General features: G+C 37.3%; 1 protein-coding gene across 1 annotated transcript in view; it reads right to left on the bottom strand.

The window, feature by feature from the left end:
* Rab3 (RAS oncogene family member Rab3) overlaps positions 1–19,502 on the bottom strand; it is a 209,261-nt gene that overhangs the window by 20,949 nt on the left and 168,810 nt on the right. The window contains exon 2 of the mRNA XM_071588910.1: positions 10,475–10,717. Within this exon, the coding sequence (XP_071445011.1) occupies positions 10,475–10,717 (243 nt within the window). The remainder of the gene's footprint in view (positions 1–10,474; positions 10,718–19,502) is intronic.

The raw sequence follows: 19,502 nt of genomic DNA, 5'->3' as shown, positions 1-19,502 counted from the left end.
TATGAATTTAAAGAATCATTAGTTGAATTATTGTAAATATACCATTAATAATTTTGATTGACGATGTATGAAAATTTATACTGCGAAAATTAAGTAAACCAATCTTCTCCAAATTCGCCACGTGCAAGTAAGTATCCAGCCTATTCGCTCCGTACAATTTATAATTGACGCAACCGTCGACTTTAACAAAACGTATTTTGGTATATTTTGATTGACCACAATTGATTAGGCTCACTTCGATTCTGCTATTTACGCCTGAAATATTTTAGAAATAACATTACTTGAGTCGTCCGCATTTTTTATACCAAATATTGTAGCACTTATAGACGAGTAAAATGTTAAAATACTAATATAAATGACGAACCTGAAGATCTTTATGCATAAGAAATAGTGACCTGACATTTTTTCACGCAAGTTAATTACGAAGCCTGGTCACAAGATCACCGTCATCAATGAATGGCGCAGCAATCACCAGGAATTAAGTGCAAGAATATTTCAGTTGAGTAGTTAACATAATTTATGAAAGCTCCTTTGCTTATCCTTCATTAGGGTGAATTATATATCAAATTAAGAAATTTCTCGTACTTTTTTTTACATACAAGACCTCCAATTACACGCAAAAAATCTTGTCTCACACGACCAAAACCAATTAAACGCCTCTTGTGCTGTATTATTTAATTCACATCAACCTCTATTATGAAAATATTTACGTTGCAGGGAATGTTCACGGTATGATTAAGTGCCAGCGTCGTTAACAATTATATTATTTTTGCCTTGATCATAGGGGAATCGTTATCACATATATTGAATATTAAATACACAAGTCGAATTTCATCTTTCAGCAAATTATGATTGATTTCAATTTGTGTTTTGACTCAAATCGTCATATAAACTCCATATGATGAGAATTTCAGCATAACGCTTTATCCTAATGGTGGATCCTTTGAAAGCTGATTTAATTCGCTTGGATATAGTAATAACAGAAATATTTAAAACTGAATCCAGATCCCTCCTGACTTATTCACTTTTGCTTAGGTTTTCGTTCTTATTTCGTGTAGTTGTTAGCTGGTTTGTGTAAAAATTTTCTTTGAGCAAGCGACATAGTTTTCAGTGTAAGCAATTTTTTCTTATTGGGTATATGCAGAAGCAGTGTGATAGGCATAGAATTAAGCTCTATGTAAAAAGCAAAGATTTAATGCAAAAAACGTGTGCATTGATCCATAAATACAAGGACGCTACTAGATCAAAGTTAAATTGCTAAATATGCTACTATTATTTAGTAACTAATTAAAGTGAACTGGTTTTAAGGTATTTAATAGGAGCATGAAATTTTTTGGCCGCTAGTTAGGGTATTGATAGAATTATTTGAGATACATAACTAAAATGAGTATTTTTTCAATAAATTTTAACTAATATAATTTACTCAAAGAGAACACGATAGAAATTCTAACACAAGTGAAGAAATAAATGACGTCCTTTTTTTACTAGATCTCCATTTTCTGCGTATTACTTCTCTTTAAAAGTTTAAACTTTCAATTAAAAAATGTAGATATATTTATAGTTATTAACTTAACCTATGGAGTTCAAAGTCTATTACAACTATTCCATTGATAACCTATATTAATGAAGACAATTCGATTTTACAATGGTATTTTCTTTTTGGCTACTTGTAGTGGTTATTAAAAAATCACGAGCAGGAAATATCTTATCTGAATCACTCTTATTATAGAACTTGAATCAGTGACCGATTTATTGGAGAGAATACAAGTTTAAAAGATAACAAGCTTCCTCAAGAATACTAACCTCTGAGACGCTCCGAGAGAAAGCGTTGGATAAAAATAAAATATTTCGAATAATTGACTCATTCCATATATACTACCTGAGTGTGTTTTCTGTGAAAATAATTATTTAATAATTCTACGCAAATTTAATTATCAAAGTAAGTTTTTAGATACTCTCACGGGGGTATTCCCGTATTGATCCATGACCTTTCGCCGCTCCTCAATCCACAACATCAGTTCAATGGCCGTGGAATCCGGAACGCCACTCTTTCTGATTGCTTGCAAAAAACATTATATAACGGCAAAAAGAAATATTAATAAGTTTTTATGTGACTATTTATTTTTTCACGCCGGACAGTTATGTGCTTATCCATCGCATCACTAATTTTTACCTTCATCAATCATATTCCATTCTCACAGAGTTTTACCGTTCATGGTATATGCAAACGAAGACAATAATGTTTGGTAGAAAATGAAAACATTAAAATTTTTCCCGCCAGCAGTCTAATTGCAAGCAGTATGAAGATTTTAAGGTGATAGATTTCATGGTGTTACAAAATGAAACCTTTAAAAATTATTCTTGTCAGTTCTGCGTTATTCAAAAACATATTGCACAATATTTTCCCTTTTAATACGTTATTCGACTTTATTTATGAATTTAATGTTCAGAGCGAAGATTTAGGGTCATATTTAGGATGCTTTATTATTTATTTATGAATTATATTCGAGTGAAATATGAATGCTATTTCGTTATTATTAGTCTTGCTTAGCTAATAATGTGCGATGATAATTGTTTCCATTTAAGAAAAGCATAACTCTGTAGAGTCTCAGTAATACTGAGATACTAACTTATTGAAAATTTGTATCACTCTTTAAGATGAATAATTTCAAGTATACAGAAACTGGCCATGAAAGCACTTGAATATTGTGGCGTTAATTTTACAACACGACCTAATTAACCAGTCTGAGACTGATTTTAATCATCCTTAATATTGATTTTGACATATTATAATTTGTTTTGCAAGTGGGTGAGCTCCATATAATATTAATTTGTGATAAATGAGTTTGATATCATTATGCAAGGGTACAGAATATCTAGAAAAACGAATCACTTTTTGAATGGATAAATAAATTTTCTTTTTTTAATACTCATTTACATCGATACAGATGAGGAGACTCAGTAAGTAAATATTGGCTGTAAAGATATTAATTAGATCCATGAGCATGAAGACTTTTTACTCAATTGATATGTAATCTTTACTATTCGAGCTGGTTCTTAAGTGCTGTAATCAATGCTTAGTGAACACAGCGAACGATCAAAATTGAGCTCTGATTTCAATAGAATTCTTCCCTCGCTCTTACGGCACTACAGAGGGATATCTGGAAAAATAATGAGATGCAAAAACTTTGGCAAGGTTTTGTTTCTGTCAAGCGCACCAAAAGTTCAGGTTGTTCGCTAAGCATTGATTACAGCTCTTAAGTACAAGCTCGAATAGTAACGATTACATATCAATTGAGTAAACATTCTTCATGCTCATGGATCTAATTAATACCTTTACAGCCAATATTTACTTACTGAGTATCCTCCTCGGTATCGATGTAAATGTGTATTAAAAAAACAATTTATTTATCCATTCAAAAAGTGATTCGTTTTCCTAGATATTCTGTACCTTTGCATAATGAAATGTTAACCCAGATTTATGAGAGAAAATGTCAACCCAGAAGATTTATGAGAGAAAATCCCGTGTCAACACAGAAGAATCATGTTAGAGCAACAAGAAATCAATACTTATAATAGGGAGGAAGGATTTCAATTGCTACCTGAAGATGCTTTACCAAGATAAGGTAACAGGTAAAACAACCTTCTATATTTTTCATCTGTGTCATTCTTTTGCTGCTTCTCGTGTTCTGATTGCCAATTTTTATTACATGAGATAGAATTAAAATCTTAAAAATATTTTCTTTTCATATAGCCAGCTACCTAAGTTTAAAATATGATTTCATTTGAAAGAGCTTGCAAAATGTTGTTTGATGTTTCCCTCTTCAATAAGATTCAGTCAAAATTTCTTGAACAAGATATATGAGATATTGTGAACGAGTCCATTTACGAGAGGTGAGTTTACATATGAATGAGTGACGTGGTGCGACTCGAGCTAAACCGTGACCCACTCAGTTGACGTTAAGTTGAAGACTGATTTATTCTCTTTCCCTTATTGGTGGAACGGCCATCCCATCGCTTACCCACTTAAAATGAAAAGGTGTATGTTCACGGATGGATACTTCTCGTTGAGCGATGGAATCTTGTTTTAGGATTGTAAGATCTTTTTCCACGCGTTATCATTAACTGGCGAGCCGTGACGTATAGCTGGATAGCCGACCTTAGTTACGCGCTTTAGAATTACTCTTCGCTTTTGTTTTTCAAATAAACAACTCCCTAGAAATTCCTTCAAACACCTTTTGTTCCGAAAACCTGTGCTGTAGCGTGAAAAAGTAGGAAAATTACTTTCACATGGAATAATTACAAGGTAGGTACCTATTTTTTATTTAAGTATTCCACCTCAACTCACCACAATTGGTTAATTTTTAATAACGTAAAATACTGAAGTGAGATTAGCTGTTGTCCTCGGTGATCTTACATTCAAAGTAAAAGAAAATATTTTATTTTGCATTTATGATGTATCGCTTTTTAATAATATCGTTGCTTAAAATATACCATAAGTAATTACAATGCTTGTATGTGTTAACGCTTGTGGAAGTAAACCTCTCCCTTCTTAAGTAATGGGAAACCCGTTCTGACGGAACGAAGAGAGGTTCATGAAAATTGTCGGTCCACTTGCCGCAAGGTCTGAACGAAACTTAAATGTTTCTTCGATATATATCGCCAGTGAAATTTACGTTGCGAATCAAAGAGGCTGGGAAAAGGCTAATCCATATATTTCCTGATGGTGACGTCAATGTAATAGTGCCGCAAAGTTTGTCTGCATTACACGCCATGAAACCTGTTTATGGTAGTTCTTGACAACTTCATCTTGATAGCTCCTTATGAAAGATTATTCTGTATTTGAAAGCCATTTTAACTAGAAATTCAAATACTGCAAGTGACGTGGCTCCAAAACATCCAAAAAAGAAGCGATTCATGGGTTTATTATCAGGTCCCTCCAGGGCTCTAGCTATTCCTTCTCTTCGTCCACTGGTGGGAAAATCAACAAGTGATCATGCTGAGCCCTTAAACCGGCTAAAAGTTTACAAACTATGGGAAAAAGTTCATTATTTGTTATTTGCGAACGGAAGTCAACAGGTTTATCATAAGATTTGAATAGTAAACAGCCCCCAATTGATCTTTCTGATGAATCGTGGTCAATTTCAAACTACTTTGTGGTGACAGAGAATAATAATTTGGATTTATTAACTGTATTATTATCATTTATGATCGAGTAGAGGAGGTGGCACTATCATTTTCTCCTATTTAAATGACAGAAAATTAGGAGGGTACTTAGCTCTATTGTTTGTAGAGAAATGTTGCAGCTATGGTGGTATTTAATGTCAAAATAAATGAGCATGAAAATAGTAATTTTGTTTACTGCTGAGGAAATATGGAAGAAAATGAAACAGCTTCGGCCTTAAAATAACCTATATATCGTCTTTTTCTTACTCTTGGATTTTGACGTAACGAAATCTGAAATATGGTAACACTCGTCATTTCTTTCTTTTTACGAGAGTGACTTCAAACGTGTTACCCACGTTAAGAATAATATTGACGCACCAAAATTTAAACTAGAAGCATCAAACAATAGTAAATAATCATAATTAATGTTTTTAAGCGGCGTTGAAGTTTCCCATGAAATTTTCTCCTGTTAACAAATATAAATCAAATCAGCTCGAATCTTACTTGGATCAATTCCTTGCTGGTAAAGTTAAAGGTGTAACTTTTTCATAGCGTTTAAAGGAATTCAGTCGTTCAAAATATTTTAAATAATGGAAATATGTATTTGTGGAATAAAATAAGCGTAGGCCATATCCTTTAAAAGCTACTCAAATAGATTTACGGATTAGAAAAATATATCAATATATTTAATAATATGACAGCCAAGAAGGTACAAAACTGAAACGAGTGCTTATAGACGTGTTGGCTACATAGTTTTGTACCTTCTGTACCTTGAATATTTGTTGTATAAGGTCTCAGTTTGTTTTTTCTGCTCATATTAATGCCTACGAAATTTTTCCTGTTAAATTATGAGGGAACAATTTTATTTTAGATTTTGTCAATCGAAAGTTTCGGAAATTCGAAAATTGGAAATCAAATTTTTGGAATGGAATACGGAGAAGTTAATAATTTGGTTTGCTTTCCCTCGAACTGAGATAAATTCTGTAAATGGAAGTGTAAAATGTAGGGAACAGTTATTCTTAAGCCTGTCTATTCCAGTTCATATTTGTGATAAAGGTAACGTAAATATGAAGTGAAAATTTATATAAAAGAATTTTTCCCTCTGGTTAAACTTTGCAGTCTTTGGTTAACTTCAGCAATCACCCTGAAAAGACAAATGAACGTGCTTTTAGGAGAAAACGACACGCTAAGTAGATAGTACTTATAGGAAAATAGACAGTTGCAGGGCCCCTAACTGGAAGTTAAAGCACAGATAATCTACCGCAGAGTTAATATATAGAATTGCCTTTCAATGTTTTAGTGTTCTTAAGGTTCATCAATTTCATACTCATTGCGCTCACGGCAATTAGCGTATACACGTCTAAAAATTGCTTTTCAGAATTATAAACTGTGCTTCCTCTACTGATCCTGAACCAGTTGATTAACATGATAAATCCAAATGAACTTAAGATTTATCCGGGAAGCAAATTTTTATGAAAGTTATAACTTATTCAATATGGCACTGTGCTTCCCATAAGAGAGTTAAAGATGGTATTTGAAATTGAATTTTGGATTGCACTAAAACTTTGTAGATTATTACGTTGGTAATACAAGTAATATATCATATTAAAGGATAACTATCATTACGCAATATTTGAAAGCATTAATAAATGAGACCAAATTAGGGGTTTGAATACGGACTTCATAGCGATATGTAGCTAGGGTCATCATAGTATGGAGATTTTCATTTGGAAAGTCCAATTTTCATTTCTTAGGAAAATTGTGGCTTAAAATACGACTTAATATTCCCTGCATCCACTTTTCCAGCGTCTTCAAAATCTTTCGAAGAGCCTCTTCCCCTCCCTTAGATCTATTTTTCTATGTTTGTTTTCCTTTTTCTCCATTTCACTCTTTTCATTCTCTTTACACTAACATAGCTAAAGCCTCCAGTCTACGTCAATTTAAACGGCTCAAGGACGAAGTTTCCGCACCGTACAATACTTCGCTCCATATTCAAGTCTTTCACTAACCTTTGTTACTCACTGTTTGTCACTGCCTTCATCAGCTCCCTCCTCTTGGTACAAAACTTCGTTACCTAGCTCAATTATTTTTTAATGATCTTACAACTTTGATTTGTTCTCAAAAAAACTTCCACCGTGAGTGAACTGTTCTACCTGTAATTGCTCTAGTTTATACTCCCGACTTCAATGTTTATTTAGCATTCTTATTTCGCGATAAAATTATTTCCTTCGTTTTTTTCCGATCGATTCTCATCCCAAGCCTATCATAATGATTCTCAGTAATATCTGTCATCCCTTGATTGTCTGGTTTACTAAGTCGTGATCCCTCCAAATCGAATTGATTTATTAGGTTCTCTACTAGCACTCATGCCTTGCTTAAGTCATTTCAGCCACTCCCACACCTCTATTACCATTTTCTTCGCGGATGCGTTGAATACACGAGTGTTAGTGGGGTCTTACTCCTCTATCTAACACTGCCCATTCTAACTCATCCGCTACCCACCCAGGTATGTTCAGTTTCAGTCTAAAAGCTTGGGGATAAGTCTGTTATCCCTCCAGCCAGCTCCCCTCTTCTGCGATACAATAATTCGTTTTCCCCAATATACTTCGTTGAACCCTTTCTCGAAATTCTTGGAAGAAAAAAATCATCCTTGCCAAATTCTTTATTTTAACCAGTGACCTCATGAGTGATTTGGTATCAAGCGTATCTCTCCTCTTCCTAGACCCTAACTGATCTTTTATTTTATTAATGATCTTAAGTACTGTCTTAGTTGTGTGAGAAATCAAACTTATTTTCCTAACATACGGTGCGTACCCCTGCCCTTTATTTAAGCCAAACTGATCTGCTCCTAATTACTCACCAAGATAATCTAATATATAGTATACTTTATTGAATGATAATTAGCAAAAATAACGATATGTTTTCATAAAATACCAACATTTTTGAGATGACGTAACAACATGTTTCGATAATGACTCGTTATAGGACGATAAAACCATTGATAGTGCAGGGCAATAACGAAGTCTGCGAATTTCAGTTAGCGAGCAAATTATTTCATACTGTGAATTTTGCAAGCTATTTATTTAATTAGTGTATCGGAATATCGTTAGAAGGTTGTGTTTTTCAAGAAGGACGGGAAACGTGAATCATAAAAGGGTTAAGCAAACAGGTTTTTTAACGACAGGTTCGAAAAAAAGGGCTCTCGGAAGATATTCCGGATCTGTGAAGCGACGAAAAAGTGCCCTGAATTGGCATCATTATAAGAAATGGATTCAATAAGCTCGAAAAGAATAAAAATTGCTTTAAGTATTGTCTCTGGTCTAAGTCTTCCAATTGAAATCTGGCGGGGAAAATAGAGTGGATGAAGATGGAGGGAATGAAAAAGAGAAATGTTTACGCAAAAGGAATGGAAAAATAAAAATAATGTAATCAAGCAACAATGTAGCAAATATTACTGTTTAATGGCCTCCTCTGAAGGCAAAATCAGTGGTTAAAATGTCTATTTTATGTAGCTTGCCTCAATTGTGGACTAATTTATCCTTGACATCTATTGAGATGTAACTTTGATTACTTTAATGTTTAACGATTATTGATTAGATTTCTGGTTTATTAATATTTAATAAAAATGCTCTTTTGATCAACGAACAATAATTGTTCCTTTGACCAAATCATGTCCATTAAGTTCTAGTATAAATTGTAGAGAATATGACGTAATATTACAATCCATGCAGAGCGAGGGTTAAGGTTGCTGCATTTCGTGGGATACTACCACAAATATATTGTGAAAAACAAGAGTACCCAAACTCAAAAACCCACAGGGGTCATGGAGTTCATGATTTTGAGTGAAAAGGACTGGAAGTAGGGCAGTACGATAATCCAGTTTCAATATCGGCTCGTGGTTTAAATGTCGTAAATTGCGTATCAGTATCAAACAGTGGACCGAGGGGAGAGCACTAATCGATGAATTTTCCTTACCATGGATCGAGATGTGCTTCCAAAATGGTCACCATGGTTAATGGCATTTGAATGTGTGGGAGTCATTTTTCGGATATCGATTTTTCAAAAATTTGTTTCAGCGGAATGTGGCAAAACCCGTGGCTTGACGATAAGGGTCCGGAATATCCGGGTCAAACACGTAGTGCTGACGTCACAACTCGTTGCTACTTTGAGATAACTACCCCTGTCATTTCTGACGAGACTGTTGATCGCTTGACCAGCATGGTGAGCGCAATTGTAGGGAAGGAGTGTGGTGTCATTACAGCTCAATCTTTATAAATGTTACCTAAGGAATTAGCAACATTTGTCAAAGTTTTTCCGGAAAAAGTATTAAAATAATTATAGTTATCGATTGAGTTATATAATTACTAATGATTGTGTGATTCCTTGGTCGAAATCAGGAAAAATCTCGTTTAAACCTTCGTATCTAGCTGCTGCATAAATGTTTTAAAAAGTTTCTGTTCGTAAACAACGTAGCGTTGGTGTATTTCGCATAATGCAGCTCATTCCCAATTAAGCTTAGCTATTTCACAAGCTCAAAATACCGAACAAGGCCAGCATCTGAAAAAAAATTATTTAAGTGAAAATGGTCATGCATATCTTTTTGCACAACTACTAATAACGAAAACTTTCCGCTGTTAGTGATGCGAGGAAAACTCATTTCAATAATTGAAATAAACTTGAAATTTACCCGGGGAGCAAATAATTTGTCTCAATTATAACTTATTTGGATAAAATGATTGTTTTAGATATTGGATGGCATAAAATGATAAGATGACTATGAAAAGCAGATCATAAACGTTTTGAATGCAGAATATAATTAATAATGAAATTTCCTTTACTAGTTTGAATTAAGTGAAGATGCCCAATGACCTTAGCTGTCTATGCACCTTACATAAATTATAATTTTACTAAAAATAATCTTAAGAAAGAGGTCTTTGCTTACAGAAAATAAATCTGGATCTTTACAGAATTTTTGCCTAATAAGATGCGCATGAGCATTTTTTTTCGTGCAAGTGTCTGTGATCAATAGCGCCACTAAGGCCGATACTGCCATGTTCGGGTTTCCTTACGAAAACGTCACAAATTTGTATTAACTTTCCATTATTGATTAATTTAAATTCAATGAATCTTGTTATAAAATCTATTTGCAACACGTAATGCGTGGAATGAAGAATATTTAACGTACACAGGAAAAGGAAAATTTCAATTTGATTAAAAAAAAGAGGGTGAAGAGGCGGAAGGTACAGCAACTGAAGGATCATGTGACATAATAACAGGTTATGATGGGTTTTATTTTTTCATAGCTCACCCAGATTTGCAGTTTGACTCTCTTGTCGTGTCGGAAGACAGTCTTCACTTTGAAGTCGATGCCGACGGTTGAGACGAATGCGGACGTGAAGGAATCGTCGGCATAGCGGAAGAGGAATGAAGTCTTTCCCACGCTGCTGTTCCCGATGATGAGCAGTTTGAACATGTAGTCGAAATTCTGATCCGCCGCATCTTTCTGCCACTTGGGTTCCCCCTGCTGCCCGCCGCCGCCTCCTCCCGCCATCTACCGGAGGATAAAGCGGAGAGACTGTCAATTTGGAGGTAGGGATGGGACATAGAAAATGGAGGAATTAATGCATTCGCCGGTAGTGTTTAACATAATATATCATGGTCATAGTATATTTCACAGAATTTTGGGAGGAACGAGGACATCAGTTGACTTCGGGCTACTTTCCACCGATTCGAGCCAGTAATCGTAGTGGCTCGTATGAAGAATGGGGTTAAAATTGAATATGAGAAAATAAAGAGCACTGAGGTTTCGGAATAAAAGAAAAGAGGAGCACGAAGTAAGTTATAAAATAGATGGGATCGAATTAAGCACCACAGAATTAGTAAAATACTTGGGCGTTACCATGGCCTAAAATTTGTCTTTGGGGCATACCCTTCTGAATAACATGCAGGGCAGCCTTCGATGAGCTACAGCCTGTATGTTTCACAAGAAAGGTTGCAGGAAAACGTAACGCAAAAGTGAGAGAGATGTGTCTCTCAACTTAAGTTTGGCCACATTTGGAATACGCAGCAAGTATTTGAGATCCATGATGAAAAAACATTAATTAAAGAATTGGATACGTCTAAGAGAAAATTCACTAGATTTGCTGAAAATTGCTGCAAGAAGAGAGTAAGCGTGGCGGGTATGTTGGAGAAATTAGGTCGGGGGCTTGGGGATTCAACGAAGTGAGCAGGAAGACTTCTATAAAGGTTCAGGGCTCTCAAATTTTCTGGCGATACCGAGTGAATTATTATAACCCCAAGTAATATTTATGAAAAAATAGGCGCTGACTCGGGGTTGCTGCGATATTTGCACATCGTGTTGAGATTGATCCATGAAATTGTCCATTGGTTGAATATTTTTAGCGGTGACTGTAGGTTTCATCAGTATGTCCCGAGCCACGTCCAATTTATATCCTGCCCAACGGTTCTAACTGACGTTTGTAAATCTCCTCTGACTATATGAATACTATTATTTCATGGAAAATGAAAGAATCCCAAAAACAGTATAGACGGAGATTGGCACGCTGCCACGAAAGGAAAGGTTTTTCTCACTTGTGCCGATCACAATTAGACTGCGATCACCTAGTTCCATCCAAGGTGATAAGAAGAGAGCGTTATACGCACGCGGTTAAGAACATTAAAATCAATGAGTGGAGCGGCTGTCGGGACGAAAAATGATATACTGAAAACAACAAGGCGATGATGATTTTCCGTGAAATATACGAGTATTATGACAAATCTGGTGCACTAGCGTTTCCTGTTTCAGAATTTGGTTTTGACGGCATTAAAATTGGTGGCAGGAAGTCTATTTATATGCCCGAGGTGAATGAATGAGTGTTTGCATACATTTTAATATTATTACTCACATAAAACTCAGCCCGTCCAAAACTAGACATTCTCCCAATTAAAATTCTACCCCGCCTGCGCTGCACTGATTAAGCATGAAAAACTTTATAATGTACATGCGCAATCGTCTAAAATTATGAGGACTTGAGCGTAATACATATTTTTTACTCCGTTGTAAATTTTTCTTGGCTGTTGGGAAAGCTAAATTTAGTTCTAATTTTGAATAGGAAAAATTTTTAGAACTCGTTTGGGATAAAAATGAAACATACTTGTCACTCATGGAGACTAAATATTCAAAGGGTAAATTTCATTGATCAACAGTGCCGTGAAAGCAATGGAGAAGCAATAGAACTAATTATTGTTAAAATATTTTGTTAGATATATTGATACATCTTATCCACTGAGTAACTGTTTAACATGCAATTGGATGGATTGTTGTTTTTGGTAATGTATTTATGCATGTGTGTGTTATTGTGTGCATCCTCCTCTATATCAAGACGTAAACCTAATCTCATGTCAGCAAGTGTTGCATCACTCACACAGGCATGCATATATATATATATATATATATATATATTTATTTATTTATGTGCACAAATGAATGAGTGAAAGATTCAACACCTGTTGGCATGAGATTAGGTTAACGTCTTGATATAACAGAGAATTGATGCGGGATTTTTTGATGGATTTTTCTTTTATGAAAGATATTTCACTTGGATCTTGCATCTATTTACACATTTACAGTTGTGATATTGATACAATCTCAAAGAATATGGAATGTTCACATTTAGGAGATTCACAGAAGATTCACAATTTATATTGACTGATGCAGTTCCTTCCGCAACAGGTCTGCGTCTCGCCTTCATCCATGCTTAGGAGAGCAGGACGTCTCTCGTTCACGGAGAGCGGATAGGAATCCTCATTCCCTCAGGGGGGAAATCTTTACAATAGAATGGCGCTGCTGACGAAGATAGGAAAGAAAGGAATGTTTGAAAGGAGTTGGTTTCTTTGAAGGTAGTGCAAGGGATTGGAGATGACGGCAGTGGTCTGAATCATTACACTCTCGCGGATTAAGAACAGAATCCATGCTTCGACGTCATTTTCCATTCTGAAAAAGTCCGATTTCACACCACTCTGCTGAATATTTGCGCAGTATGTCATATAAAACTTGCATTTTGTATTGCCCTATCTCTTTTAAAGAAATATGTGCGTATTATATGACCTCGAGCTTTCGAGCATGCAACATCCTCAGAAAATCTCTCATCGGCCTTCTATTCACGAATAAAACGTCCACCGTTGTGGCTCAATTATGTGCCCAAAAGAATTAGTGAAATAAGGAATGGGTTGCAGGAAGTTAATTTCCGCATTAATTGGCGAAAATAGTATTTATTCCTCGGTCACACACCGCATTTCGACTGGAATCGAATCCATGCAGCCGCTTTCCCGTACGGTAAAGGGTACAGAGGACGAAAGAGGGGGGGGGTTGAGAGAGACAGAGGAGTTGAGAGGGACAACTCCAGTCAGACGCCCCTTTTCAAACTCATTTAAAAAAGTCTCGACACATTGCCGCTCCCGCAGTTCCCTTTCTCAACTCCCGTGAACATCTCCCCTCTTTACCTCCTAAGGGGGAGCGACGCTTTTCGAAACCCCTTATCCCCTCTCATCCTCCCTCCACATCAAATATGTAAGCACCCCTCGCCCTTTCTCGCCCCCATGGTCCGTCCAACAGTCCTCCCCCAGCTCCTCATGGAGCATTTCGCTTCTCGGTCCCGCAATCTCCTCCGGCCTCTCACACCCCCTTCCCCGAGGTCCCTTCTCTCCTCCACCCCCGTCTCGCTTTCTCTCTCTCTCTCTCCCACCTCGCCGCTCAAAGTCACCATCTCTCGTTACCCTTCTCTGGTAGATGCTCTTTGATTGTCCCGGCGATGGGGAGACGCTGTCGGGTAGGGAGGCCTGGTCGGTGCTGGGGAGGGAGAGAGAGGGAGGGTGTTGGTGAGGAGAGTGGGACCAGGTCCACCCTTCCTACAAGTTGAAGGGGTAAATGAGAGACCAGGGATGGGCTCTGCGAAATTTTGGGGAGTTGTGATGAAAGGTGGAGGTTAGCCACCTTTTCCCTACCACCAATTGCCGTTACCCAACTTTTAAACTCTTACGCCACACCTAAATTACATCAGCACCATGCCCCGAGAAATTCTGGAGGCAAAGCAAAAAAACACCTAAAACTACATTGTACCTGGCCTGTTTAAGGTTTTCAGTTTTGTTGAAATGGCATAAATTATGATGATCAATTCGTCAGCAATATCATCAATAGTTTCAAACCTTTAGCTAGTATTCGTAAAAACGAATTTTCGTAGACTTTGATAAAATGGTGGTATGTTTGGAAAAGGAAGGTATTGATCAAATTAAAATGCGGAGGGATACGTATCTTCTACGTGTATATGGGAAAATAGTGGGTCACGATTGAAAATTGCGGGGAATAATTCAAAGAGAAATTACTTTCAAATTTGTGCTGCAGATATCGGTTGATATCTTGTACCCTTTGATATCTGATCGTTTAAAAATCCTTTAGTCTTTCACATTGAATGCACATCAAATATTGGTAGACGATTATTCCTATTGCATTCGTGAAAGTCTCAATTATAAATTAAAAGATCATTGCCCCGTCACTCTGGGATATATAAGATTAAATAGTAATCAAATGTAACTCTCTTTCGTTTTTATCTCTTACTAATTCATACTTAAGGCCGAAAACTATTACAATTCCAATGTATAACTTAACAAAGAACAAGTTTTGGATGAACGGAATTAAAAACGATTGCTGAAAATCATATGAGTGGACATTCTGAGAGGTGAACAGGATTGCAAATTGGTGAGCAGAAAAGCAGAGAGGATTAAAAAAACACGATACGAAAGTTGCCAAAAAGATATTAAGATACACCGCGAGAGATATGGAACCGTAACCTCGAAAATGGAATATTAAATAAAAGACAGAACTACAAGAGGAAATCCAAGATACAACTTTATGGTGGAAAATGAACAAAAATACCGCGAGGGAATTCTTATGGAGGTAAATCAGTTAGCTTTGAATAGAGAATGATCCAGGATTAAAATCACTATTTTTCAAGAAGTAACCAATAATTCAATTGCAACCTGCCGGACATGTATTCTCATGAAGTTTAAAAGACTATCCCACGAGAAAACTCAAAGTTTTAAGAGCATCATCATTTCCGTTTACGTCAATCCATTAGCTCTCACTACTCTCTCTTTCCCTAAGCATAGAACCTTTATCAGAGTATTCTTCTTCATACCATCTCACGGCACTGACAAGCCATTGAGGCCTGGTGACTACGAGAACGGATCCCTCGATAAACAATCTTTATCTCTCATTCTGTTCCTCCGACAGGCAACCAAGCCTACCCATCTTGAGACACGGATTCGATCTCTATTTGCTTACCTTCCTCTTACTCCTACCAAACACCCACACTCACCCCTACAGGAGGGAGGTTTCCTCCTTAAAATCATCACCGCGTCGGCGTCCCAAGAAGGGATCGGTTTGATGCTGAGTTCAGATGGATTTGGAATCGTGGCAGACGAGGGGGAAGTTATTTCTTTTTTTCTTTCTCCCTCTCTTTCGAGGGGTGAGATCGAAGGGTCGAGAAAAAATTTTCCTGTTAGCTGGCGAGGGAAAGGAACTCATTGGCCTTGAGGACCAAGCATTCAAGGACCAACCAAAAAGGGGGCCACAATTAAATATGGAGGCTTGAGGAAGAATTAAATAAAAGGGACGCGAAACTGGGATACCCAAGCGTCAGAGGGACAATGCGGAGGAATTAAATGAGATTACAAGGGGAGGTTTTGAGTGAGAGGATTGAGAATGGAGAGGGCGAGAAAAACAGAACAGGACACATAGGAGGACAACGAACGGAGGTCACGGCTTCTGGCAGGAAGGGGGTCCTGGGATGAGGACGGAGAAATAGCCCCGGGGGCACAGGGGTCTGGAGTGGCACGAATGGGTGAATCGGAGGAAAAGCCCTCAGATGCTGAGGGGGAAGAGGCGAGATATTTTGTGCGTGGGTGGCTCGGAGGCGGCGGAGGGCGAGGAGGAGGGGCCGTGAGATGAATGGTCAAGGGGGGGTTTGGTCTCCGGGGGTGGGAATTGGATTGGCGTACGGGCGGCTGTCAAATGGAGTGAGCAGGGGATAGGGGGATGAGAGAGGGAAAGGGGTTGCCCTTTGGGTGGGGGAGGATCAGGTGGAGGGGGTGAGAGTAGGTAGCGCGGTGACGGGCGCCTGAGTGGAATCGCTGTACTGTGAGGGAAGTGAGGAATAGGGAGAGGAGGCCCCGTACCCTGGCGTCGTAGACAAATCCCTTCCCCTTAACCCCCTCCCGCACCGTCCTCCCGTCTTTTCCATACTTTCTCTTCAACCGTAACGAATGTACTGTTCTTCGTGGAGGAGAAACTGAGGAAGGGAGAAGTCGAGAACAAGTGGAAATAAACAAGACCCGCTAGCTCCCTTCTTCACAGTTCCCCTCCACCACCCCCAAAACTGCCATCGAGCTCCTACTCTTGTACCCCTCAATAATCGCTCCACCCGATTCGATTTTTCCCCTCAACTCGGTTCTTCCCCGCGTTTGGTGTATTCAAATCAATGAGTTAATTAATGAGTCATTGAGTTAATGAAGAGAATGACGGGCCCCGTGACGGACTCCTTGAGCACCCGTAAAACCCCAGTGGCATTATCTTTTATACTAACCAAAATCTATTAAACACTACCTATTTCCTTCTCTCTGATGAGAATATATGTATGTATATATATGTATACACACACACACATATATACGTGTGTGTGTATATATATATATATATATATATATATATATATATATATATATATATATATATATATATATATATGCATTCATACTCGGAATCCCACCATATGGCGAACAAATATTCATTCACATGGAATTAGATGTGTAATCCGAAATCTATTATAGACTACATATCTCCTTCTCTCTCATGTGAATTTATGTATTTGATGATGACGGTCATCACGTTGAAACATCAAAACCATATATGTGAATGTCATTTCTTTGTGTTTCTTTGTTTAAAAAATCTAAATCTGTGTTTTTATATATTTGTGCGTCACCGAAGAGCGTTCTATTTCGAAGATATATATTCACATGAAAATAGATATAATGAAAAGGGATTGGAACACAAAGTACGAACACAGGAGAGGTGGGGAAGTATATATGTATATATGTATATATATATATACTAATATATATACTATATATATATATATATATATATATATATATATATATATAAGGGTCGCGGTAGTCCAGTGGGTAGAGCGTTGGACTGCTGACTGGAGGGTCCCGGGTTCGATTCCTGGGCAAGTCTGTGGGCACCTGCAGCTCCACCCAAGCTATGTGATTTTTCGGGTACCAGATCTTCCTGGGAAACCATAACCGGTACAGGGAAAGGAACTGGCCCCTGGGCACCCCTACCCTGATTTGTAAATTTTCACACGCCGTAGGGCTTAGTACTGGGTGAACTCTACCATCATCTACCAAACCGACATTCGGGTTGATTACTGTGTTTATGGTTATATATATATATATATATATATATATATATATATATATATATATATATATATATATATATATATATATATGGACGGCACAATGGAACACAAATAAAATAGTAACACTTAAAAGGACACTCACATTGTAAATTGTTTAAGCTTTCGGCCTACTCCGAGGCCTTCTTCAAATAAGACTGAAAATTTGTTGGAGAGTAGTAAGGGGTCTGGGCGGGGGAGGGGATGTGCAGGGAATGCTGGGAGAGAAATTAAAGATGGCGGTTAAGGGATGGAATTTTGAAAGATCGGAAAGCTAATATATACGCGGATTCTTGAGTTCTCACCAATATATTGGTGGCTGAATCGGGTAGGGATTCTAGGATGCTAAGAACAAAACATTGGTCGTATGAAACGTCTTTCTTTTTATTTCTTTGAGTGCAAAATTTCTAGTGTGGGCTACTGACGTTCAGTTTGCCTGCAGTTCTATTTTTCTGATTACTCAATAAAATTTACTTTCGCCACATGAACGTTATTTTAACAATAAATAAAACCTTTGAATTTTACCTAAAATTAATATTAAAGAGATGAATTGGTTCGAGATAGTTGTTGCTTATTTTCAAATAAATATAATTTGTTTGAAATGAACACTATGCACATCTTCATTATTTTTATTTAACCCCAGGTTTATTATAACATGTTTTTAAAGGTGAACCATTTCAGTCGAACGCCAAGTAACTCCAAACAACTTATTTCCTATCCAATCCCTTATTCTGCATCTGAAACTATTTCAAACCGACGTATAATTGCTATAGGCAGCTGGCCAGGGCAGACATTTATAATGTTAGAGTGAAGTTGAGTTCACCACGGGATCAAAAGGTCGAGTAAAACAACACACCATGAATCGGTATTGGAATATTTCCCTTATGAAGCTAAAAAAAATGGATATTATCAGTAAGAGATTGACATTGACAATTTGAAAATGTTAACAATTCATTTTTTCCCATCAACATAGGGTCATAACAAAACCTAGTTTACGAAACCAAAAATATTTTATAAAATGAAACTTGTTTTTAATGTCTATCCCTATCACGGACGTAAGAAAACACGCTCATTATTATATCTTATGTTAAGGCTTGGTGTTTAAACACCACCTATAAGACGCCCACGTTACGACCTGCAGGATACGATATAGCTCTATCTACCCACAAATCCTTCTCCCAAAGTGGCAACTGTCATCCCATCGCACCATCCTCTTTGCACCCTCTCTCCCGACCTTTGTAAATGTCCGTCATTCTGAGAGCGCGTTTTCCTCCTCAGAACAACGGGCACTCTCTCCACCTCACCTCTTTCTCCTTCCGAGGCAGTGAACGCTCTCCGTTTCCTATTGCGGGGCCGAGCCAACTTACTCTCCTTCACAAAATCCAAAATTCCCAGGGCATCCTCAACTATGCCTCGAGAACGGACAAACTGCGGGATCGCTTGGCCACCGCTTCACCTTTCCGTGGTACATAAAACTGTTACAAGGGGCATTTTTGTTTTTTTTCCGTTCCTTTTACACTTAAAAATCCGTCTTTTTTACGTCATTCTCCCGTCTCTTACTTTCCTACTATTATCCTTCTTCCCAGGAGGTGGTAACAGCAAAATAGTGGTAGTTATATCAGGAAATACGGGGAAATTGAGGTTTTTAGCGTTTTCCCAAACATATTTTATCTCTAGGGAAAGAAGTGGTAATGTTACGGCAAATTTTAGCAAAACAAGGTTTACGGAAACGCGCTGTAGGAAAGAAATCGAAGCTTGCCATAGATATACTGCGAATTTCAGTTTTTAAATTGAGTTTCTGTCGTTTTGAAATGAAAAAAA

This window comes from Hetaerina americana, unplaced genomic scaffold, assembly GCF_022747635.1.
Source record: "Hetaerina americana unplaced genomic scaffold, ioHetAmer1.1.p SCAF_30, whole genome shotgun sequence".
NCBI classification, from domain to species: domain Eukaryota; kingdom Metazoa; phylum Arthropoda; class Insecta; order Odonata; family Calopterygidae; genus Hetaerina; species Hetaerina americana.
Note: the sequence above shows the minus strand (reverse complement) of the source record. Positions and strands in the feature narration are given on the sequence as shown.